This window comes from Alligator mississippiensis, chromosome 1 (genome assembly GCF_030867095.1).
Source record: "Alligator mississippiensis isolate rAllMis1 chromosome 1, rAllMis1, whole genome shotgun sequence".
NCBI lineage: Eukaryota > Metazoa > Chordata > Crocodylia > Alligatoridae > Alligator > Alligator mississippiensis.
Genome location: NC_081824.1, coordinates 321,850,638 through 321,875,219, shown reverse-complemented (window position 1 = coordinate 321,875,219; position 24,582 = coordinate 321,850,638). Strand labels below are relative to the sequence as shown.

The 24,582-nt window shown below is 44.0% G+C and overlaps 1 protein-coding gene across 6 annotated transcripts in view; it reads right to left on the bottom strand.

Annotated features, from left to right (window-relative positions):
* The window catches only part of CTPS2 (CTP synthase 2), a 142,820-nt gene that overhangs the window by 11,509 nt on the left and 106,729 nt on the right, over positions 1 to 24,582 (bottom strand). For all 6 annotated transcript variants that reach the window (XM_059720897.1, XM_059720900.1, XM_059720899.1 and 3 more), the window contains 3 exons: positions 22,474 to 22,529; positions 20,873 to 20,969; positions 8,142 to 8,286 (listed from right to left, as the gene is read on the bottom strand). In XM_059720897.1, coding sequence (XP_059576880.1) covers positions 8,142 to 8,286; positions 20,873 to 20,969; positions 22,474 to 22,529 — 298 coding nt within the window. The remainder of the gene's footprint in view (positions 1 to 8,141; positions 8,287 to 20,872; positions 20,970 to 22,473; positions 22,530 to 24,582) is intronic.

Below are 24,582 nucleotides of genomic sequence, written 5' to 3'. Positions count from 1 at the left end.
GGCATATTTCTTGGCACAAATGTAATGTCTGTCCATGGCTAGAGACAAAAGTGAGGATGAAAGGCAAATCTGATTTCAGTTCAAGTGCATAATACATACTGTCACTGAGGAATTGCACTATTCCTCTGAAACACACATCTGAGGTACAGACTCCTTGCTCTGGGAGGGTAGTGAATTGCTTATGGCCTACTCCTGCTTGTCTTTGAGGCCAGCTGCTTAGCAATATTATTAATCCCTAGCTACAATGTAGCTAATTGGTTGGGGTTTTTTTAATTAGACTTTTTACATGGATAAGAAAAACATTACCCATATATTTGTCAAACACCTCCCTTTATACAAATTACAACATACTTAGAAGGGATAGAAACTCTTACTCTACGTATCCACTAAATCCATCACTAACTTATTAGAAAGGATGGAACTTCTTTTTACTTTAATTTGGGAGTGTAAAACATCCAGGTTGCATCCAGGCTGTGAAGCTGTATGATCCAGGTTGTGGGTCATTGGACCGACCCCATGTGCTGGCCTTGGACCCTCACACTGCATGTGGTGCATGGGCTGGACCCAGCACTGTAGGCAGAACAGGGGGCTGGCCTGGGCCATAACATGCAGCCTGCACCCCAAACTGTCTAGGCCAGGGGTGGGCAACCTGAGCCTGAGAAGGATCCAGAATTTAGCAATGTACATTGCCAAAGAGCCACGGTAATATGTAATAATGTGATGTAACAGCTATGGAAGCTGGTCACTGTGTGCTTGTGTAAAGATTCAAGTAGACACATATTAACTTTTGAAGAAACACCAGCTGGCCACCCCTGGTCTAGGCTCTGTGCAGTGCTAAGTCTGGAAGGGTAATGCATGGAGCACACACCCTGCACCATCCCCCTGTGCTGCCTACAGAGCCAGGTCCAGCCCAAGGGCTGTGAGTAGTGCATGCTCCACACCACCCCAGGGACTGGCACAAGCTGTGTGCAGCCTACTGGCTGGACCTGCCACAATGAGCACTCCATAGGGAGTCAGTTCTGATCTGGAGCACAGACCAGCCCAGGATTGTTCATCCAGCCCATGAGCTTGACACCCGTGCTCTAACTGTCTACCACAAGGTCTCTTGCACCTTCCTCTGAAGTCTGTGGTGCCTGCCAGTGGCAGACACATAGTAGTAGGCTAGATGCTCTTAACTGGCACAAAAGTCCCTTTTATCCTATTTACCATGTGGATGCAAAAAAGTTTCCTACTGTAATGTCAAGTGTATTGTCCAGTCCAGTACACAAAGTCCCAAGTGATAGGACTTCCCTAAAGAGACTACAGCAAAACATATCTCATCATTCAATTTTTTCTTGAGTCACCTCAGTTTTCCCATTATTAATTTTTGTTCCATTACTCCTTGTTATATCCCCTAAATAGCTTCTCCTCATTTAATGTATTTGTACATTTAAGTGCATTTGTACCTTCTCCTCATTTACTATATTTGGATACTGAATCCCTTCCTTACTGTCCATTTAGCAAAACAGCACACCCTGAGCTTGAACACACAAATACTAAATGACAGTGCAGTAACTGCCAGTACTGTGCTGTCCCAGCACTACACAGGTCATTTCCGATCCTACTGCACAGTAGCTCATTGCTACTGCGCAATAGTGGTAGCATCATGGTTCATGCCTACTGTCGCTATGTCACCGTAGCTCATCACTATGGTGACATAACTAGGTCTTTTACTTTTTTCCTTATAGACCAGTCTTTCCATTTTCTGACCATTTTCTCAATCCCTCTAACTTATCAATATTCTTCTACTAGTGCAGTGCCTAGAATTTAACAAAATATTGCAGAGCAAGGTAGAGGACTGTTATTTTCCTTCTTGCTATCTACGTATATTCCACCCTGACTTGCAAAAACAATGTTTGCAACAGTCCAACGCCATCCAAACTGTCACAATGAGCAGTCTTTTACCATTATTGCTTCATATATTTCTCCCTCCTATTGAGTAGGTGTGTTAGGATTATTTACACCCATCTCACCTCCCTCAAGCATATTCCTTTGCACATTCACTAGTAAAACCTTGTTTCATTATTTACAACTCGTGTTTCTAAATTCTTTAAGTCTTTTAGAATTGTTTCTCTGTTCTGACTGGTGCTCCCAACTGTTCCTAAAGTAAAATGATTTGTGAATGTCATTAACTTGCTGTCACCTCCTTGTTCCTGACCATTAATGAAGATGTTGGGGGGAGGGGTGGAGGGAAGGGAAGCCTGATGTTTCCTGTAGACTCCCATTAAACACTTTCTCTAACTTGACATTATGCTTCTTTTTTTTCTCCTATTGGTTTATTGCACGTCAGTGGCTTTCTAAACTTGATGATATTGTACAGCTATATAAGCCAATCTTTATTACTTTTTCAAATAAGACACCATAAGATTTGTCACCAAAATTCTTTTCTAAAATCCCATATATTACACTTAAAGTTCCCTCTTCATCTGCCAGCTTTAAAATCAAGTATTTGCCTGGAGAAATGTATTCTTCATAGAGCCATGGAGCTCACTGCTCATGGCCCCCTTTAGGATTTAGAGCAGAAACTGACATAGCCGTTCTGAAGTCAATGCATATATACCATTTTATAGCTGCTGAGAATCTTGCCTCTGGCAGTTAGTGATTTTTTCACTTTGTATGTAGTTTCCCTTCTTTATGAAGACAGAAGTTATGGGTGTAACATGGCAAGTGTCAAGAATCACATTTTTCTTCTATTTTCAACATTATACATTTTTTTTCTGCTATTAGCAGCTTAAAATTTTCAGAAATAAACCCCTTTATCTAGTAGGAGACTTAATACCTTATCACAAGCAGTAGTCATGCTGCATGATTGATAAATCCCTAATTTTTAAATACTCCTTTACTAGCTCTTTATCAGAACTTAATTTTGACAATGGATGGATCAAACGGTTTGTTCATGATTTTTCTCATTAAAAATAGACTGAATGATAACTTTTTATCCATTGTATTTGTAACAATATTTATTTTCCTGACCATACTGGTTTTAAGGAGAGAATATTTGTGAACACTTAGCTACTTTTCAGAGTAGCCTTTCCATTTCCTTTACTATTAATGTTTAATTTGGCCAACATTCTTGTGTTCTGCTCATTCAGTTCTAAATGAAATTATTTCCATCACCATTTTATATAAATAGCTGCAGAAGATATCTCTGTATGAAAGAGCTCATGAAGAACTCAGCTAAATAGCTTCATCTAATGTACTATGGGCTGAAACTCAGGGTTCAGCAATCTACGGCCCAGGGGATGGATCTGGCCTGAGGAGCCACTGGATCTAGCCTGTGAACCTTGGGCTTTGGCAGGAGGTGGTTGGATGGAAAAGGTCTGGTTTTTAATTTGGCTTTCTCAGTGACTAGACACATTACTTTGGGACTTAGAAACTTTACTAGCAAAAAGATTGTTTCTGTGAAACTTTTCAGGTTTGAGTAACCATCTTCAAGGAAAAAACACTTTATAGAAAATGCTTCATCCAGCTATTTCTCAGAAGTCTCCTATTTGTCGAACTGTTAAACACAAGAGATGGAATTCTATTACCCTTTAAGCACCCAGGGCACTTTTACATGTGTTCCAATGTGTTCTGATTAGAAGACGTCGGAGCAGATTCGATTAATTGAGTATGCTGGAGCATCTCATACATTCAGCATCCTCGCATTTCAAAATGGCTTGCAGGTGTGATCCAGCCAGCAAACTGGTGCTGCCCCTTGGTCTAATGATACCCACATGGGGCAGGGCACGCACCCGTGGTACAGACCCAGTCCACAAAGGCTGAATCTGGCCCATGGGCCCTCCCTCTACCACAATATACCTGATCTGGCAGCTGCTCCAACCAGTCTAAGCCCCAGACCTTATGTGGCATGGATCCTGGAGTGACCAAAATAGGTACCAGGTGTGGCATAGTCCAGCTGTAGTGGCAGCTGTGCTGCACACAGTGGCCACTCTGCTAGACTATGCCTCACATGATCGTCTCTTGGAGAAACTGGCCAATTGTCGCCTTGGGTCCTCCACGATCCACTGGCTGGAAAATTGGCTCCGGGGTTGGACCCAGAGGGTAGTAATTGATGGAAGTCACTCATCGTGGTGTCCGGTGACCAGTGGGGTCCCCCAGGGCTCTGTCCTTGGACCCATACTGTTCAACATCCTCATTAATGATGTGGACACTGGAGTCAGAAGCGGACTGGCCAAGTTCGCAGATGACACCAAACTTTGGGGAAAAGCATCCACACCAGAAGACAGGCGGATGATCCAGGCTGACCTGGACAGGCTCAGCAAGTGGGCGGACGAGAATCTGACGGTGTTCAACGCCGATAAATGCAAGGTTCTCCACCTTGGGAAAAAAAACCTGCAGCATCCTTATGGGCTTGGCAGTGCTATTTTGGCTAGCACTATGGAAGAAAGAGACTTGGGGGTCATCATTGACCACAAGATGAACATGAGCCTGCAATGCGATGCTGCGGCTAGTAAAGCGACCAAAACGCTGGCTTGCATCCATAGATGCTTCTCAAGCAAATCCCGGGACGTCATTCTCCCCCTGTACTCGGCCTTAGTGAAGCCGCAGCTGGAGTACTGCGTCCAGTTTTGGGCTCCACAATTCAAAAAGGATGTGGAGAAGCTTGAGAGAGTCCAGAGAAGAGCCACGTGCATGATCAGAGGTCAGGGAAGCAGACCCTACGATGACAGGCTGAGAGCCCTGGGGCTCTTTAGCCTGGAAAAGCGCAGGCTCAGGGGTGATCTGATGGCCACCTACGAGTTTATCAGGGGTGACCACCAGTATCTGGGGGAACGTTTGTTCACCAGAGCGCCCCAAGGGATGACGAGGTCGAATGGTCACAAACTACTACAAGATCGTTTCAGGCTGGACATAAGGAAGAATTTCTTTACTGTCCGAGCCCCCAAGGTCTGGAACAGCCTGCCACCGGAGGTCGTTCAAGCGCCTTCATTGAACACCTTCAAGATGAAACTGGATGCTTATCTTGCTGGGATCCTATGACCCCAGCTGACTTCCTGCCCTTTGGGCGGGGGGCTGGACTCGATTATCTTCCGAGGTCCCTTCCAGCCCTAATGTCTATGAAATCTATGAAAAAACCTGCTCTGTGAGGTGCGCTGCACAAAGTGCTGGCTCCAGCTGGTCTGGGACCCCCACTTCATGCAGCACTCACAGCCACCAAGTGCAGTGTGGGCCCCAGAATGGCTGGAGCCAGCGCCACATGTGGCACAGTCTCGGAGCTGCTAGGGCAGTCACTACATGTGGCACAGCCTGGGCATCCACTGGGTACAGCATGGCTGCCACTCCAGCCACCTGGACTGCATGCACATGGTGCCTGTTTTAGGATCCACGCTGCACTCAGTTGCAGGTCCCAGGCTGGCTGGAGTGGCTGCTGAATCAAGTATGCTGGGTGAGGGGGATCCAATCTGGGCCTAATCTGGCCAATGGACCTGCACTGTACCACTATGGATTGGATGAGTTTGACACCCCTGCTCTAAATTGCACTTTTCCTCCTACCCTCCTACCCCCACGTATCTCCTGCTTTGGCTGATTGTAGGCCAGTTTCAAAGGCTCTGCTGGAAAATGATCTGAACAATGCCTGGTCTGTGCTTGGTGGTTAGAGCACTCTACTCAGAAGAACAAAGGTTCAAGCCACATCTAGGTGAAGGGGTCTTAGCAGGCAAGTCTTCTGGGAACTGGGTAAATGCCCTAACCACAAGGGTTTTGAGAATAAAATACAAGAGGTCTGCTCTCCTCCTTGGAACACCCACTAACCATAGGCTCTGTGAGGTGGAAGGTCATGATTTACATATGTAGCTCTATGCTGGTACAACCTAGTGGGTATACGAAGTGGCTGTGTGGACACTAATTCCTCTATGCTGCAGGGGTGACAAAATCCCACTCTCTGCCTAAGTGTCAAACATGCCATTTACAAAGCCAGTGAGTGTCACTTAGGCATGAAATGGCTAACAGAAATTCTACTAAAAGAGTTTAAAAACTGTGCTTAGATTTCATTTTTGAAAGGAAGATGTCTGAGTTGTAATCCTCTTGGTTCAAATTCATTTTAAACTGCCGTTACAATGAGCCTGAGCCGCACAATTACTTTTGTTTAATGAAAACATTACATTTATGGGTTTAAATTCAGGTCAGCAATCATGTCCATTCCACTGGGTAAGATATGTATGGAGATACATGTGTGCACACAAACTGGCTTTTAACCTTCTGCAATGCTCAGAGATGTGTTTAAGATTAAGGCTCTCCCATTCTATCTTCTAATGTAAGCTTGCTTTTTTAAGTTCTGGTACTAGCTGTATGTGTACTATCACCAAAGCCTGCCATAACTAAGCAGCAAGGTGGGTGCTAAAGTGGGTTCTCATGCTATAATTGGGGGAAGTGGGTGTTAAAAAAAAGTTTTCTTACTGAATGTTCAGTTCCTGGTTGGAATCTGTTTTATGGACACAAATAGAAAGAAAAATGCTGGATACAAAAAGCAATCACATCTTCATATTACACACAGTTTCTCCAGAGTACAAAAAGGGAATGTAGCCACTGCTGAAACTTCTAATGCAGGTAATCCAATGCATATGGTAATATTTCAGCGCTAACTACTAAGCAACTAACTGTTAACTAAACACAAATTAAATTTAGAGAATATACATTGAGCAGTCACTAAATGCACATCAGCTTTCTTTTGTACTTCAGAAAAGTAAGTATGTATACTGATGGCTGGGGGGTCAAGGGAAATGGGACTGCAAGCTGGAAGGCCAGTGGGCTATGGGTGAGGATTAAGGGAGCACCCTTCTCCCACACACCTCTCAGAAGGAAAAAGCAATGGGCAAGTAGAACTTTCCCTCCCCTCTCTGTGATCACATTGGGTCTTAGTGCCTGAAGACCTTTCTCACTTAATTTAACCAATTGGCATAAACCTTCTACTTTAGATCATACTACATTAAGATGAAAACATCTTTTGCACTCTGTTCTTCAATATAAGGATAGAAGGGCACTTAATGAAATTACAAGGCATTGTATTTATAGCCAATAAAGCCATTTTTGCCACAAAGAGTTGACTTATGTGATGCACTATGAGCGTAGGCTATCAGATGGATTTTTAAAAAGGACTGCATAATGTTACGATTGCTCTGTAACAATATTTGAAGCTATTTTACTCATGCTTTATAATATAGGTTGGGGCTGAAAGAGATCAGGAAGGAGTTTTTTCATCTATGTACATCACTGCACAAATGACCAGGATTATGACAGGTAAGATGCATTTACTTCCGAACGATTCGCTGTTAACTATAAGAAATAGTGGCAGTGCTCAAAGAAAGCAAAACTGGCATGCTGTGCACTTCACTTTTAGGACATCAAAGCATTTCAAGCTGTGCAGTATGACATTCTGGAATTCTACATTTTAATAATGTTACCATTTTACCCCATTTTCTGCAAGCCTCCCCCACTCCTAATAATTTATTATTGTTTTATTATTATCACACTCTGTTAGGGCACTGTACCAAGAGATATGAATTGAAAAAAGCTAAAGAAATATTGCTAAAATCAAGAAATGTCCCAAGAACTATTGTCATGGAAATGAAGCTTATGGGATTTGGATTTGACTAAATTCGGCCTTGGATTCAAATCCTACTGTAAATTCAGAGATATTTAGTCCAGGTTTTGATTTGGGTCTTTGTCTGGTCAGTGCCAACTACAGACACTGGAACAAAACACTGATACAAACACTCACAGACAGCTAGGTGAGAATTTCATTTAACTGCGGGAGCTGTTAACAGATCTTTTCCCCTATGATACCAATATTAACAAAGGTGAAATTAGAGAGCCAGACAGTTCCTATGAGATTAAAAATAATTTTCCTATAATTGCAGCTGGTCAAGATGTGTTTACTTCCATTTGAAGAGTACATACTGTTCTTGACCTTAGACTTACTAGTCTCTGAAAAGGAAAAATACAAGAATCTACTGGCTGCTGCTTACAATCTGAAATCACAATTTTTCTATTCTGGGAAGGAAGGCATATGAAATTACTTCCTCCCCTTTCTAGAGTTTTATCTTAAAAACAGCCAGGCTGAAAATGTTACTAGACCTTGGCAAGCAAACAGAAAAGGCTACCTTGGAGATAATTTACATCCACGCTGCAAGTATGCACTGAGTGTCCCAGTTGCTGCAAGCAAGAGACCAAGGTATGGAGGCGAGGGCTTCATAGGTCTTGAGGAAAATTCTGGATGGAACTGAACACCAACAAAATATGGGTGATCTAAAAGCAGAAAGTTAAAAAGAAAATGAGAGAAACTCAGAAAGAGAACAGTGTTTAATGAAACAAAACTGTAAAGAGAAAGACTTAACACAGGGCATTGACAGTACCATAAATATCCCTCTTTCAAATTAATTTAATGGGGCAAAAGGCTTAACCATGTCTGATGAAATGCAACACAGAAAAACTGACTGATGCTATATGTACTGTTACGTGCTCACCTGTATGCTTACACCACCACAAATGACTCAGATTTACAATGTCACTGGTATGAAATCAAAGCATATTTCAGTTTGTATCTTGTAGGTACACTGTGGCTCAATTTCTTTTGTGTATACAAATATATTTTGTGTGCACATGCAGTGCTCCCACTATGCTTTCAGGTTCTGCAAAAGAATGCCTTAATGATCCATTGAAATAAAACAGATTGAGGATCACTTGACACTACAAAATATGCCCCAGAGGCTTCAAAATGCAACATTAGAATCTGGAAGAAAAAGATCATTCTGTTCTGCAGACGAAGTCACTATTCCAAAATCTGATCTAATTTCAATGCAAAAAAAAGGTGAAATTCTCTGTGAAACAAAATGGTACCCCAACTTCAGGACAGGCTGCATGCCACTGGTGTCTCAGAGAGACAGAAGCCTAGGAGTCTGTAACCTGAGAAGTCTGCATGGAATGCTGCCCTAGAGTGCTGGACTCTGAAAGACCAGGCATCCCCAAGTCCTACAACAGTGTTTCTCAGCCATCTTAGACTCAAGGTACTCCTCCAAAACTTTTCAGAGTGAAGCAGCACCCCATTTAAAAAAGCTAATTTTAATATTGTGTATATTATAACATAAACATTGCAATTATTATCAATGAATATACTGGCTACTGATTAGACATAATTATCTTATGTTCACCTCACTGCACTGCATGCCTTCTGTAGGGCCAAATGGGGAAGCAGCTGTGGCAGAAGCATGTGCCCTTGCCGCAGCCTTTCCTGATCTGACCCTGCATGGTGTCTCCCAGAAACAGAGGGGCATGGGGATGATGGAACTATCCCAGGCACCTCCATTCCTGGGAGACCTGTTGGAGCCGAGCTGAGAAGTAGCTGCAGGAGAAAACCAGGCCTGCTTGCATTACATTAATAGGGCAGGCACACTGTTTCTGCTGTGGCTCTTCCCAGACTGGTTCTACCTAGTGGAGAAACATTTAACTCTAGGCTGCTGCTCCACCAGGTAGAACTGCCCTGCATGTCTCCATTCTCAGGAGGAATGTCAGAGCCAAACTAGGAAAAGCCTCAGCAGAAACAGGGCTCCTGCCTGAATGTAATGTGAGCAGGCACGACTTTCTCTTTCAGCCACTTAGCTCGGCTGCAACGTGCCTCCTTTAAAACAAACGTGTGCAGGGCAATTTCACTCTGTGGCCATAGCCGTGCTGATGTTCCTGCACCCCTGACATTTCTGTTTGTTCAGCTTCCTTTTAAAAAATCTGGGAAATTAATTATAATTACATTAGAAGAGCATCATTACATTTGTAAAGTCAAACACCAATAAATTAGGAAATGCCAGAATTAAGATTGTCGGGGTAGCCTTAAATGTGTGTGTGTTATAATACAGTCTTTAATTAGAGGATCACATACTACTTCTTCCCAAGACCGCTGCTGTACTTAGTGTACAGGATGGACCTGCTTTGGGGGTGAATCATGGCTGTATAGTAAAGGATGCTATTGTCTTTTGTATCTCTGCCCATTTGGTGCAGAATTTGGAAGGTGTGCAATGAATGAGGCAGACGACTTCAGTAAGAAAAAGGACTGTTTCACTGGTAAGCCAACTGATTGCTACTCAGGATTCTGTCTGTTTCTTCAAAAGAGTGCTTCTGTGATGCTGGCAAGTCACCTAACCCACACTTTTCACAAGTGTCATTAACTCTATGTCCCTTATTTTTAGTACTTCACTTGCAACTGTAGTCAGATTTGTAAAAAGTCTGAGTTTTCAGAAGTGCAACTAAAATCAACAAGAGATTGGGTTTGAATAAGTGTAACATAATGAATGCTGAGTACTCTGAAATACTAGGTGATAACTATTCAACCTGAAATACCAGAAGTAAGTGGACTTTTTTTGCATTCTTTGTGATGTATCAGTGGAATGGAGATAATTTAATAAAAATAATTAATGGATGTTTGAGAAGATCAGGCACTACAGTGATGAGCAGTATATAAATACCTAGTAGGAAATAAATAGTTCTTTCTCCACAACAGGCTTGATTAATGTGCAGTAAATAAAACACGGGGGATAAAAAGCCCACTAAATAACTTCATTATCCTAGCACCATCCATCCTGTGCACTGAGGCACAGATCCTATAAAAAAGAGTATGTAATCTTATAATTAAAGACTGTTATAAATTTGTATCATAATGAACAGACATATGGGGCACCACAAGTGTGCATGCGTGGTTTGCAGCACCTCAAAGCCATCTGAGGCACTGCAAACCACATGTGGCGCATATTCACCTGTGTGCTATGCTGCTAATCTGCAACAGGGCGGGGGGGCTTGACACCAGGAGATCCCGGTATAAAAAAAAACACCACTAAAAAGAATGGCGTAGCACACATGGCCACAGCATGCACCACCAGAAACTGGAGCCAGGCCAGCCAGAGCCAGGCTCTGGCTGCTGGCCAGGCTCCAAGTGGCTGGCTCAGTGCTACTGCTGCCCTGGAAGGCCACCAGGACCCTGGAGGGGGGAGGTGGTGCCACTCCTATTTGTCCTCTGGGAAATGCACAACCCAGCACGTGTGTGCTTGTGAGGATGTGCCCATGGGGGCCAAATTAAGGTTGAACAGAGAACATGAAGTCTGGCTTTTCCTAACACTTGAATGCTTGATCTGGTCACCTTAGCTACTGTTCTCTTTCTATCCTTTTGCCTGTAATATTTTATATATGAATATTATACTTTGTATGTGAGAAGTAGAAAAGTGGCTCTATTAGGCCCTTATTGTACGGGACATTTAGCATCTCAGTCCATAGTAAGCATTACTGTGCCATACAGAAAGTTAGTATGTGTTCTGAGTAGTCTCACAGTAATGCTTACTACAATCTTAGCCCGCTCAGGACAGGGAGGGAGCTGGCTGTGCCTCCCCCCACCCTAGACACTGACCATGGAACTTAGTACTACACCTTGCACATCTGCCCAAGAGGGTGTGCAACCCCCATGCCTACATGCCCAGTACTGCCCAGCCTCGGAGTGCCTGCCCCGGCACACTAGAATAAGCCAAGTCTCTGCTGCTTGCGGCAGGAGAGGGACGCATAGCAAGCTGAGCTTGGGAGAGGGTGCCACTCCTGCCACTGGATCCCGCCAGTGCCAGGAGGACCTCAGATCACTCTATTATCTCTATGGAACAGTCTGAGATCTGATGATGGCTGATCACTTAATATGATCTGGAGATACTCTTCTCGTGAAACGTCATAACTTTGTTACTATAGTAGACAAGGTTCTTTGGGTGAATCTGGTATCTTTTATTAGACCAACTTAAATAGTTGGAAAACAATTATTAAGCAAGCTTTTGGGTTCAAAACCCTTCGTCAGGCAAAGGAAGTTTCTGCGGTTGGTGTGTGCTCTTCCTGGATGGAATGAAAAGTAAAGAAGCCAGGGCTGGGCTGGTATGCATACAAGACAGGTAGTCAGTGAAAATGTAGATTGAGGAGTCAACGCGTGAGAGACAGACTGGTGGGGTGGGGAGAGAGAGAAGGGGATTACCCCAATTACCTGTGGGGGCACATTTCTCATAAGAAAACCACTCTCTCTCCAATCTCTCAGTCCTGATCCTCAAAGGAAACTTACAAAACACTTCCCAGAGACGAGCCTATGAACTCCACTTCATCAACCTCCTGGATACTAGAGATCATGGACTAAATATAGACATTGGATTTATGACACATTATAACCTGCCTGACATCTGACTCCCCAGGTAGCTCTCCACTCTCCCCCCACCAGCCTGTCTCTCACCCATTGACTCCTCAATCTACATTTTCACTGACTACCTGTCTTGTATGCATACCAGCCCAGCCTCTGGCTTCTTTACTTTTCATTCCATCCAGGAAGAGCACACACCAACTGCTGAAACTTCCTTAGCCTGACAAAGGGTTTTTGAACCCAAAAGCTTGCTTAATAATTGTTTTCCAACTATTTAAGTTGGTCTAATAAAAGATATCAGATTTACCCAAGGAACCTTGTCTGCCTATGTCCTTAGACCAACACGGCTACAACCTACACCCCTGTTACTATAGTAGTGCCTTTAACAGGTGTTTTACTTCTTGAAAGCATGTATACTCACATTTTAAGTGCAGTTAATGCATCCATATGTCTGACATGGCCCTTAGTAAAGCACCTTTTGGTAGACTGTACCCACAATGATAAATTTTACTTCAACAAAGAGCAGCTACAGAATACTGGTAAATAATTGTGAGTGTAAGAATGCAGAGAAAAACCAGGAAAAATAAGGTCCTTTATAGGACTGGAAGGGAAAGACCATACCCCTGCTACTGCTGGCAACTGCATCATGGCTAAGGACAGAAGGTACACATAAGCTAGTTTAAGTGATCAGAAACTGGTTTAAACCTGTAACAGAGCAGAAATTCAGTGCACATAAACTAGTTTCAAAATGGCTGAGACTGGTTTAAGATAAACCTGGTTGAATGTAGTATCAGACTTAACTGATTTGGGTCAAACTGGTTTATGAAACTTCTGTCCCAGACCCTTTCCTGGTTCAAATTAAATCACAGTCCCCCAGCATCCCAGCATGCTTTCCAGCCCTGGGCTGGGCTGTTGTGTCTGTTTATTCCAGCAGAGAAGGGTTGAGGTGGGACAGGAGACAGAGACTACCCTGCCCTCAGGCAAACCCCAGCTGGTGTCTGGGGCCAGGGAGGGGGTTAAACCCACCTTCCCCTGAGTACAGAGCTACCCTGCTGCTAAACTTACTACTGGCTGTGACTGTGCACTAAAAATCCCAGAGGCACCTGGAAGCAGGAAGGGGAAGTGATGAGCAATCTGGAGAGTCCTGCTACTGTGATTGTGGACTGCAAATCTGAAAGACCTCAGGGGCAACAGGAAGACGAAGCAAAGACACAGCCAATGCTGGCTATGTGCCAGAAAGGCATACTCTAGTGCCCTTGGATTCTGGCCGGAGCCACTGCAGGCATATGGCTGCATTTTCTGAATCAAAAGTAAATGTCTGTCCAGTTGTCTAAATTTAATCTCTGCATCTTAAACTAACCTTCAAAGATAGAATTGATTCAGCCTCAGGCTTTTTGACTATCTATACTTAGCTTAAATGTCTTAGACTGATTCAGTTCTTTCCTAGAATTATTAAATTCTGTCTTAATACCAGTTATGCAGTGTTTTGGCCCACTCTCCCACTCCTTATTAGAAGGCTGTTCCAGAACCACACTGCTCTAATGGTCAAATTCCCCCTTATAATTCCCAGCCTAATTTTAGTTATGACTACCTTCAGTTATGGCTGAGGCACTTTCTAGTAATACAAAAATAAAGTATTGAGTAGGTGTCCACACATTCACAGCCTAGTTGGAGTGATACAAAGTCATCTCAAAAGTGTGCTCTCCAACCACAGGGCAATAAAGGGACTGCTCCTTTGTGCTGGTGTCAGCTGGAGGCAAGCTCTCTGCCATGGTTACCTCAAGCAGATGGCAGTGCCAATATCAGCTAGAGGCAGCTTTTCTGGCTGTTGTCGTGGGGGAAACCATTGATTAGTTGGCAGCCATGGTAGGAGAACCACTGGCTCCCTGACAGCATGTGGGAAGCAGAGGAGGCTGTCATGAAACTTCTGCTGCCCCACTCTACCCCTTCCAAGTGTACAGTTGGTTCAATAGAAGAAATCACCAAAAATTCTAGTTCTACTGAAAATAGGTCCCCTGATACATCCTACATTTGCCTTTCTAATGTTGGATCATATTGATGTCTCATAAGCTATATTTACCCAGTAAATTTACTGTCCCTGTGACAATGTGTTCCAGCAAGCTTATTTATTAACCCGTGCTCAATGTACTCAAGCAAGTTTATTAACCCGCGCCAGGATGGCTGAGTGGTTAAGATGTTAGACTTCAGATTCAATGGATATATGTCTGGGTGGGTTTGAACCCCACTCCTGGCAGCTGCTGTTTACTTCTGCTTAACACTGATACAGGTGGTAACCACCATTCAGGAAAAAACTAACTCCTGAATGCCCACCTTGCTTTGGTATTTCACTGGACCATGGGGACAGTCAAGTGAGATAAGGCTCATGGGGTGCATTCAGATGAGCCCGCAGGTGCCTCTTGCAGCGCCTCAAATGTGCAGGAACAGAAAAAGGTTCCCCTGTAGTGTGGGGGTGAAATTAGACCCCCCTAGATATCCAGAGGGATATTCTTGAGATCACTGTAAAAAAAAAATGGAGCAAAAAAAAGCGGGGCAGGCAAAGGAGGCTGGGTGTTCTGTGGTTGGCCTTGGCCCTTGCCCTGGTGCTGAAGCACACTGCCTGCCTGTGCAGGTAAGTGGGGGGGGCAGGGTAGGGGGCCATGGAGGGGGGAACCCCAGCCCCCCAATAGCTGCCAATCCTGCCCCCCTGAATCCAAGCATCCCCACAATTAAAAAAAAAAACAACAACCCTGGCACTCACTAGCAGTACAGCTGCCTGTTGGTGTCACCACCCCCCCCCCAGGGGGCCAGGTGACAACCCTAGCCTGGGCCCTGCTGCCAGGAGGCCCCAAAGCCCTCACAGTCCCTGCTACTGGGGTGAGTACAGGCTATTTTTTTCTTTTTTTAAATGCTGAAGGGGCAGTCATTGGAGGGCTGGGGGGTGCAAGCAGGGGGTGGGGCCAGGCAGGGCAGCCACTGGGGGTAGGGGTCTGGGAGGGATAAGTTGCTGCAAGCACATGTATCTGCATGTGTGGACATGCCCATAGGGGGCATGTCAGAACTGTCAGCCTCCCCACTGCAGATGCTGAGTGGGTGCAATGTCAACTAAAAAAGCTAGACATTTATAAGTCAGCAGGACTGGATGAACTCCATCCGAGAGTGCTGAAGGACCTGGCTGAGGTCATCGTAGAACCCCTGGCAAAGCTCTTTAAGAACTTGTGGCACACAGGGAAAATTCCTGAGGACTGGAAGAGGGCCAACATTGTGTCCATCTTCAAGACGGGGAAGAGGGAGGACCCAGGCAGCTATAGGCCAATCAGCCTAACCACTATCCCAGGGAAAATCCTGGAAAAGCTCATTAAAGAATCTGTGTGTGATACGCTCATGGAAGGTAAGGTTCTGAACAACAGCCAGCATGGCTTTGTCGCAGGTAGGTCTTATCTTACCAATCTCACCTCCTTTTACAACCAGGTCTCTCGCCAACTGGACATGGGAGACAAGGTAGACATTATATACCTAGACTTCCAAAAGTCTCTTGATCTAGTATCCCATGATATCCTTGTGGGAAAACTACAAGATTGTGGGCTCAGCTGCTCGCTGGTTCAGTGGGTGGGAAACAGGCTACATGGTAGGACCCAGAGAGTTCTCATGAATGGATCTGTGTCACCCTGACATGAAGTGGCCAGTGGTGTCCCTCAGGGGTCCGTGCTTGGTCGGGTGCTTTTCAACATCTTTATCAATGATTTGGATGGAGGAGTGAAAAGCTTGCTGGCCAAGTTCACAGATAACACCAAGTTATGGGGCAGTGTAGCCACACCAGAACATAGGTTGCTGATACAGGCAGACCTGGACAGGCTAGAGAGTTGGGCAGACTGGAACCAGATGAAGTTTAACACTTCCAAGTGCAAGGTGCTCCATCTGGGGGCAAATAACCCTTAACATACATACAGGCTTGGAGGTGACAGCCTGACCTGCACCACAGCTGAAAGGGACCTAGGGGTAATGACTGACCACCACATGAACATGAGCTATCAGTGCAATGCGGTGGCCAGCAGGGCAAACAACATGCTGGCATGCATCAACTGATGCATCTCATGTAGAACTAAGGAAGTGATACTCCTGCTGTACTTAGCACTGCTGAGACTGCAGCTGGAGTATTGCATGCAGTGCTGGGAGTCACACTTCAATAAGCATGTGGAAAAACTTGAGAAGGTCCAGAAAAGAGCCACCCATATGATCAGGGACTTGCAAGGCAAGCCATATGAGGAAAGGCTGAGGGACCTGCGCCTCCTAAGCCTAAAGAAGAGCAGGTTGAGAGGGGACTTGATATCAGCTTACCACTATATCAGAGGAGTGCATCAGCAGCTTGGTGAACAACTGATCACTAGGGGACCCCTGGGGAAGACCAGGACCAATGGATATAAACTCCTGGAAGGCCGCTTCAGGCTTAATACGAGGAAAAACTCCTTCACAGTCAGGGTGTCCAGACCGTGGAATAAACTACCTCTAGAAGTTGTGCAGTCACCTACCCTGGAGGTTTTCAAGAGGAGACTGAACAGTCACCTTGCTGGGATCACTTGACCCCAGTTGTCTTCCTGCCTAGAGCAGGGGGGCGGGACCCGATGATCTGCAAGGTCCCTTCCAGCTCCTAACAATCTGTGAATCTAAGCTCCAGTGTTCTGGGCAGGCTGCCTCCTAAATCAGAAGCAGTGCACTTACATGGACAGCTTGGGGAGTAGGTGAATAGCCACCAATTTCAAGCACCATGTTGATACAGTTGCCTGGCTTCTGATTTTGGAGGCCCAGAGCATCAGCATGCTTGAGGGCACCACTATCAGGAATGGTAAATTTACTGTATAGATATGACCATAGCCATGTTGTGATAGAATAGTATACCCAAGTCTTATTTCTCCTTGGTCTTTTTCCGACTGACAATTTAGAGCAGTAATTTTTATCATTAGCCTTCCATGTATAACCTTATACTTTATACTACTGAATTTCATCCCATTTCTATTACTTCAGGCCTCAAGATCATCCTATTTTTTCTGTATTATAACTTGGCCCACCTCAGTATTGATGCCTCCTAGCTTGTATCATCAACAAATGTCACTAACACACCTGTAGTTTTGTACCATGGTCATTACATAAAAATTTTAAACCAAATCAGTCTCTAGATCAATCCCCGAGGAACTCCACTTGTAACCTGGCTCCAATCTGACCCTTCAGTAACTGGCTTCTGTTGTCTTCTTCTTAGACAGGTCCTTGCCACCCTTACAATTCTTTGACTAATGCCCAATATCCCACAGGCTAACTAATACTTTCCTTGTGACACCGTATCAAGTGCTTTACTGAAGTCCAAATAAATTAGATCTGCTGCATTTCCTTTATCTAAAAAAATCACTTATCAAAGAAAAACATCAGATTAGTCTGCTTTGATCTACGTTTGGTAAACCCATGCTGCATTTTACCCCATTTACTTGCGTCTAAATGTAATCCAGAAGGAATTAATATATATAATACAATAGTGACACTTGAAACAGCTGTCACCATTTATGTTTGTATTCCCATTGGATTAGGATCTAGGTATATGATACATTTATTCATTATCCAGTGCTGAGAATAGTGGGGGAAAAATCTTACTGGACCTCACCAGTTGTGATTTCATTACTTGGTTCATTTTACCACATGAGATAGTTCCCTAAAGCAGCAAAACAAGATGATGAAAAAGCATCAAAATATTACCTGTGGGGATAGTCTGCTGAAACGCTTTTCCAACCTAACTTGATATACTGTATCTCTGTGCCTGATTTCCAATCCCCCTGAGCTGATCATTTTTCCTCATGAATGATCATCAGAGTCTTCTTGCAGGTTGTTGTGAAATGCAGGTTTTACTGCTGCTCCTATTCCTTTCACAGTATCATGAAGTTTAAAAATCCTGTGATATTTCATCATGCTCTCTACATAAATAATTTCATGTGGGGCAGATACAATAACCTTCCAGTACTAATCATCAGCATGCATAGCAGAAGTAATCTATCAGGAGCAAACTGAATAAAAATCACCATGGCAGTAATTAATTTATGACTTCTGATGTATTCTTTAGTGCCTGATTGAGATGATGGAAACACATCTTTATTCAAACTGGTTCAAAATTAAAGTTTTGAACTTTAATGGAAGTAATAAACTCAGAACTCCCAATCTTGTGTCTTAGCAGTTTACAATATCCCACTTCTAAGGCAGCTTGGAAACCTGAATACAAGATTATGGTAGCAAAACAATTATATCAGTCTCAGAAATGGTATTCTGTCTAATGCCGACATTTTAAACTTAGATCTAGAAACCTATTTCAATTTACTTGCCTAGGTAGCATGTACGTAGCTATATAACTACAATTTTTGGCATTTCCACATATTTGGGAAATACATCCCCGGGAGGTGCACGCAGCAGCAGGGAGCTGCTCCCCCCCCACCACCTGCACCCCTTGGATGAGCCACCTGCAGCTCCCTCCTGCTCCTGGTGGGGTCACATTCACTGCCCTGGCTGGTGTCTCGAGGCAGAAACAACTTCCCCCTGCCCTGGCACCGGGGAGCTCCTGGCTCCAGCTCCCTGATCAGGGGCAGGGGACTTGGAAACAGCTGCAGAGGAGGCAGTCTCGGCCCTCTTCCCCAATGCACTGGTTGGGCAGCTAGCAGCTAGCTCACTGCTAGCTGCTCCACTGGCAGATGGGAGCAGGTGGCTGGGACCTACCCCCATCCCTGCAGCTCTTTCCAAGTCCCGTGCCTAAATCACCCAATTGGTACATGGCACTGGGACATGCCCCTTACCAGTACAGTTCCCAGACCCCACCCTACATGCAGGGTGTCATGGATCTCCCAGGCCCCGTTCCCCAATCGCAATCTTGGAGCAAGGGGCTTGAAGCTCAGTGCTGCCAAACCAGGGCCATATAGTCTCTGCCTGGGCTCTGGTGGTGGAGCCCACCCCAAAAGCAGGCAGCTCCTGGGGGCAGGGAGCAACCTCCCACCCCATGGTGGATGGCAAATCTGCTCCCGGTCAGTCATCTACACAAGCGCTACTGTGCCATTACTAACTGAAACTAAATTTGCTACTTGCATTTGCTGGCAGCAAAGTTACTCACGATTAGGAAGGTTTATTGCATAGTAAACATGTCCATGTGTAGACACATGTGTTTACTTGACAGTAAACTACACTACTATGCAGCTAAGCATCTCATATAGATGCACCCATTGGCAATAAAAGTCCTACCTGGCACTGACCCTATTGAGTCTATTCAACCTTTCTCCTGAAGAGTTTTTTCTTTTCTGAAGTATCAGGACAAAAAGTAGCCACAAAATGTTATTCTCCTTTTCGGTAGGGTAGTAATTGCTCCCAGATGTCCTGTTTAAGATGCTTTATGGGCAGACAGGTGGGTGAGGCCAGGATCACAGAGTGAGGTAGTGGAATGGTGAGATCATGGGACTGGGGCCTGGGCCAGAGCCGTGACCTGCTGTCTGCATGCCTTTGTGATGGGAATGGGTTCCATGACCCTAGCCCTGTGCTGTCACTGCCCCAGGATCCTGGACCCAGCCCCGGAGGCAGCAACTTGCACAGTCATGCTCACGACCCTGGAGACCCTGGGACTGCATGGCAGGGACAGCGCAGGGCCAAGGCTGAGGCCAGGACAGAGCCCTGGTTCTGCAGGCAGGGACATACAGGGCCAGGGCCTGAGGCAGAACCACAATCTGCTCCCTGTATGCCCCTGCCCTGTGGGGTGTGAGAATATGGGATCTGTAGGGGGAAGTATGTGGAGCAGTTGGGGGGGTCATATGTGCATGGGTGTGTGTGGAGGGGAGCCTGCCTGGGTGCTAGATCCTGGGAGCTGGCCAGGGGTGAGGAAAGGGAGGAGAAGGTAGGAGGCACATGCAGCAGAACTCGCTAGGGTGGTGTGGTCCATGGCTGCCCCTGCAGTGCTCCACAGAGGACCAAGATCCACCTGCTCCCACCAAGGGCACCCCATGCTACATTCCCGCTTGTGCCCACTGGCCTGGCCCTGGCCAGTACACACAGCTCATCGTGCTAGGCAGGAGGAGTGGGTGGAAGGCAGCTGTGAGCTGGAAGTGGAGCTCCCCATGCTGGGGCAGGAGCCTCTCAGCTTAAGCTTCCTCCCTGCTCAGAGTGGCACAGCAATGGCAGGAGCAGGAGGAGGAGTCACCACTGAAGGTGAGGGGAGCTGAGCAGCACTTGGGTGGCTGCAGCCACACTGGAAGCAGCCCCGCCAGAAGCTGGCAATGCTGGCCAGGACTGGGGTCAGTGGGTGCAGGCAGGAGCACAGCACTGGCTGCCCTGGAGAACGCCACAGACCAGATCTAATTAATTGGCAGGCACCCCCAGCAGGCTGAATCCAATCAGTTGGCACAAGCTATATTTTGCCCACCCCAAGCTAGAATTTTAGCTTTTTCGAAGAGTAATACGAGTCCTTGATATCGCATTGTACTCGTAGTCCTGGGACAGATGTAGAAGGGAAGGGTTCCTAACATACTTATGAAGCCTTCTCCATTTGGATATAGAAGTATGTTTGATACCCCAAACTATTCGAAACAATCATGTTCATCTTAGTCAGTGTCTAGTCATTATTCTGATTACATGCAGTTCATTTTAATACAGACAAAAGGTGTTAGAAAAAACTGAGCCACTTACTTTCCAGTTCAATGATTTCCATTCTATTCCCTTCTGTGTCATGGCCAACAAACTTTAAACCCTTCTCTTCAAAGAAGCGAGTCAACTCAGGGTTCACCTCAAAAATTGAAAAACAGTAGTAATACACAGATTAGAGCAGATTATATAAATAATGTAGTATGTACTTGGCATTAACAAATGTATGGCTAGGTCACGTGCTGGGAATTATTTCTTGTTTGATTTTAAAAAGTCTGCAGTGGAAAATGGTACAGTAAGTAGTTTTTAAGAAAGGTAAAATTAAGTAATATTTGAAAAAGTGTGAAAAATACCTCCAAAATACTAACATGATTTCTACCACCAATATACTATATTTGTATTGCAAGTGGTTAATATTCTAAAATATGAAGATAATATGCAAATATTTGAAAATAAAACAAAAGATAAACCTCCAGTAAATAGTCGTTTTAAGGACAAACAACCCCCAAAGAAAACTCCCCAAGACTCAGGAAACAAAGTATAAGTCATGCAACTTCATACATCATCAAACACAAACATATACAAGGAAGCTCACAAGCACATGGCATTCTTACCCTAAACACATTAATAATCTCAGTCTCAGTCACCAAAATTGATACCCTAATACTCTTAACTCTTCTCTCTGTGGCATAAATTTGGTCCTGTGATTCTTATCTCCTAGACTTCATGGGTTGATTAGTGTTGTTTGGTCATAGCTTTAGCCATGTTAATATTTTTTGTATTTTTGTAATATTGGATTTTTAAGCTTTACCTCATTTGCTATCTTGCTCTTAGCAAGAAGTGTTAATGAGCTGTATGGTTTGGAGAAAAAAAGTTATTAATTGGCAGGCAAGAAAACAGGATAATAAACAAGTGTTTTTTGCAGGGCATACAGCATGAGGTGTATAGTTTGCAGGATGGGAACACTGTCAAAGCAGCACATTTGGGAAGCAGTGCTATTCTTATTTTGTCATTAGTACTTGTTTACTCTAAGTCATTCAAATGTGCCATACAGAGCCTGGTTTAACTGATATAGATGGAGATCTAAAAGCCACATAGTTTTATTCAGAAAACTCGTAAAACAGTTCCTCATTATACCTTTCTCCTTTGACAGAAATAATTATGATACTTATCTGCTAGTCTGCAGAGCAGCAGAGTGACTTCCTCTAAATGGATGATGACAATAGATGATCATACAATAAACTCTGGTCACTTTGCGTTAGAGACAAAGCCTGTCATATATATGACATAGGCAAGCTCAATCAGGATGAGAAACAACAATCGTAAAGAGTACGGATCCCATTACTTCCGTGCTAAAGTGTTTGAAACCAGTGGGACTTTTGTCACTGACTTCACTGGAAGCAGAATTAAGTCCAGTATCACTCTTCAACGTAGCTTTCCCAAGACGCAATACTGCCTCCAAACTACAGAAACCACTAGAATAGATCTAAATATACCCAGGCTCCTAAGAGTTTGCATCCTCTTTATTCAGGAAAACCCCCACTGATTTCAGTGAGAGTTTTGCTCCTAAACAGATAGATTTAGTCCTTCATAATTTATCTGTGCTGTAAACACTCGACACTATATATTACATTAGCAGTGCTTACTTCATATCTATGCCTGTGTCGTTCCTCCACAAAAGCTTCATCACCATAAAGCCTCCCTGCAGAAAAAGTAGGATAGTGATTAACGCCAGAGTGCAGCTTCCATTAAATGCTTTTAGATAACAGAAAATATAAGCCCTTTATACAACCATGTATAATTGTGTTTCTAGGGTTTGCTTTCAGTCCATGGTGTGCTACACATACAAAGAAAATCTCAAAAAATTCTCACATTCAAAAAAAGTGTAGAGTGAAGGAAATTCCATACCCTTTTACTAGGGTTCTGTTCCATTTTTATGAACAAAGCCCAGCAACTGACATAATACCTGTATGAATCCACCTTGAAAAAAGCCATGTTTTCTCCTTGTTTCCCCCACTTCTTATGTCCAGTGACTTTGGAAGCCCCTCAGTCCAAGTGATTGCCTCTGCATTGGGAACCTAAAACTCTTTAGGTTTCGGATAGACACAACCAGCTAGAAAAAACTAACATTCTAACAGGAGTTTCAATTAAAGGTAACAAACCAAATTGTGCTTTTTGCTCATACTATTGTAAAAGATATAACCGCACCCAAAAGGATACTGAAACTGCCTAACATCAGGAAAATTTGTCTAAACACTGCAGTGATCATACTGGCTTTTGATTGATGGAGTTAAAATAGAGTTATTCTAGGGTTTTGGTTTGTTTTTTTAAAATATCATTCCAGTTTAAATTTATTAGGACTGAGGGTGGAATTTCTTTCTCCTGTTCAGATTATCAAAGCTTTCTCAAGCCTCTGACATGCATGGAAATGGATGAAGCTACTGAAAATGATGGCAGAGACTTACCACATATTGCTTTATCCTAACTCTGATCTCTCCATCAGCTGATGATAGTGACTACACTAGTGATTCTCAATCAGGGTGCTGCAGTACCCTGGGGTGCCTTGAGATCTTTTCAAGGATGCCATAGGGTGCCATTCAATGTTAGGCATGCAAACACAATTCACAGGATAAACTCAGAGATGTCAGCTAGGAATGAGTAGTGTTAGAAACATTCTGACCCACTGTGGCCTTTATGAGTTCTTTGCAAGAGAATTACTAGGATTACTGTCATGGGTAGAGCTGAGGTAGGGGTTTAAGGACAGCTACAGGCAAGGATTAGTGTACAAAACAGTAGCTTTTGGCAGATTAACATTGGGACTACAAAAGTCATGATATCTATGAAGAAGTTTAGGAGGACCTAAGAAAAGGGGTCAACAGCTGGGGTCAACAGAGGTTCTGGACCAATGAACAGGACTGGCCTAGCCTTGAACACCCACTTCTGAACACAACGTTAACTAGAGTTCAATTGGCCAATGGCCTTAAAAGGCAGGGGGCGTTGGGTTAGGCACCAGAAAGGGGTAGGATAGGATTTCAAGTATACTATTAAAGAATTAGTTAATATATCTGGGTATGAAATTTGTTGAAGGAAAAATTAAATCCTAGCAGTATTTCCCGTATTGCCTGAATGGAATGTTACTCATAGCTGAAAATGTTTATCTTTACCTCTTGAAAGTACTAGCACTCTCTGGTTGTTCAGAAAATAATGATGCTCCATTAGTTTACTAATGGGTCATTTCACTTTTGTGATTCACCCATTCAAATATAGCTGAATATCCTTTCTAGTAAATGAAATGAAGTACTTTGAAAGGAGTTCACATATCCTAGGTAGTCTGGACACTTATTTACTACAAGAATTTCCATCCAATGTGTCAGGATTAGTCCTATGTCTTGGCTGAGTCCCTAGTAGTGAGCTGGTGAAGTTCACACAAACATGCATCTTTTAAGATAATAAAGGCACATATCAAGTGAACTTTCAAAGGTATGGAGTGCTTATTCAGGTTGCCCTACACACCTAGCTGACATAAACATGAACAGATTAAATTGGCACTCAAAGCAGCTGAGAAAATGTAGAGCCTTTTGGCTAACATTCATTTATGGGTACTTCATTTCCAAGGCAGTAAAAGCGGGGTTTCATGATGGCTATAGTGAGCCAAGCCAGAAAAACAACTTTTGCTAAGCACTGCTGAAGATCTAAAGGGAAGTTTCAGCTTTTAACGCCTGTTGCATAATGCTGCAAACTTTAATAAAATAGTC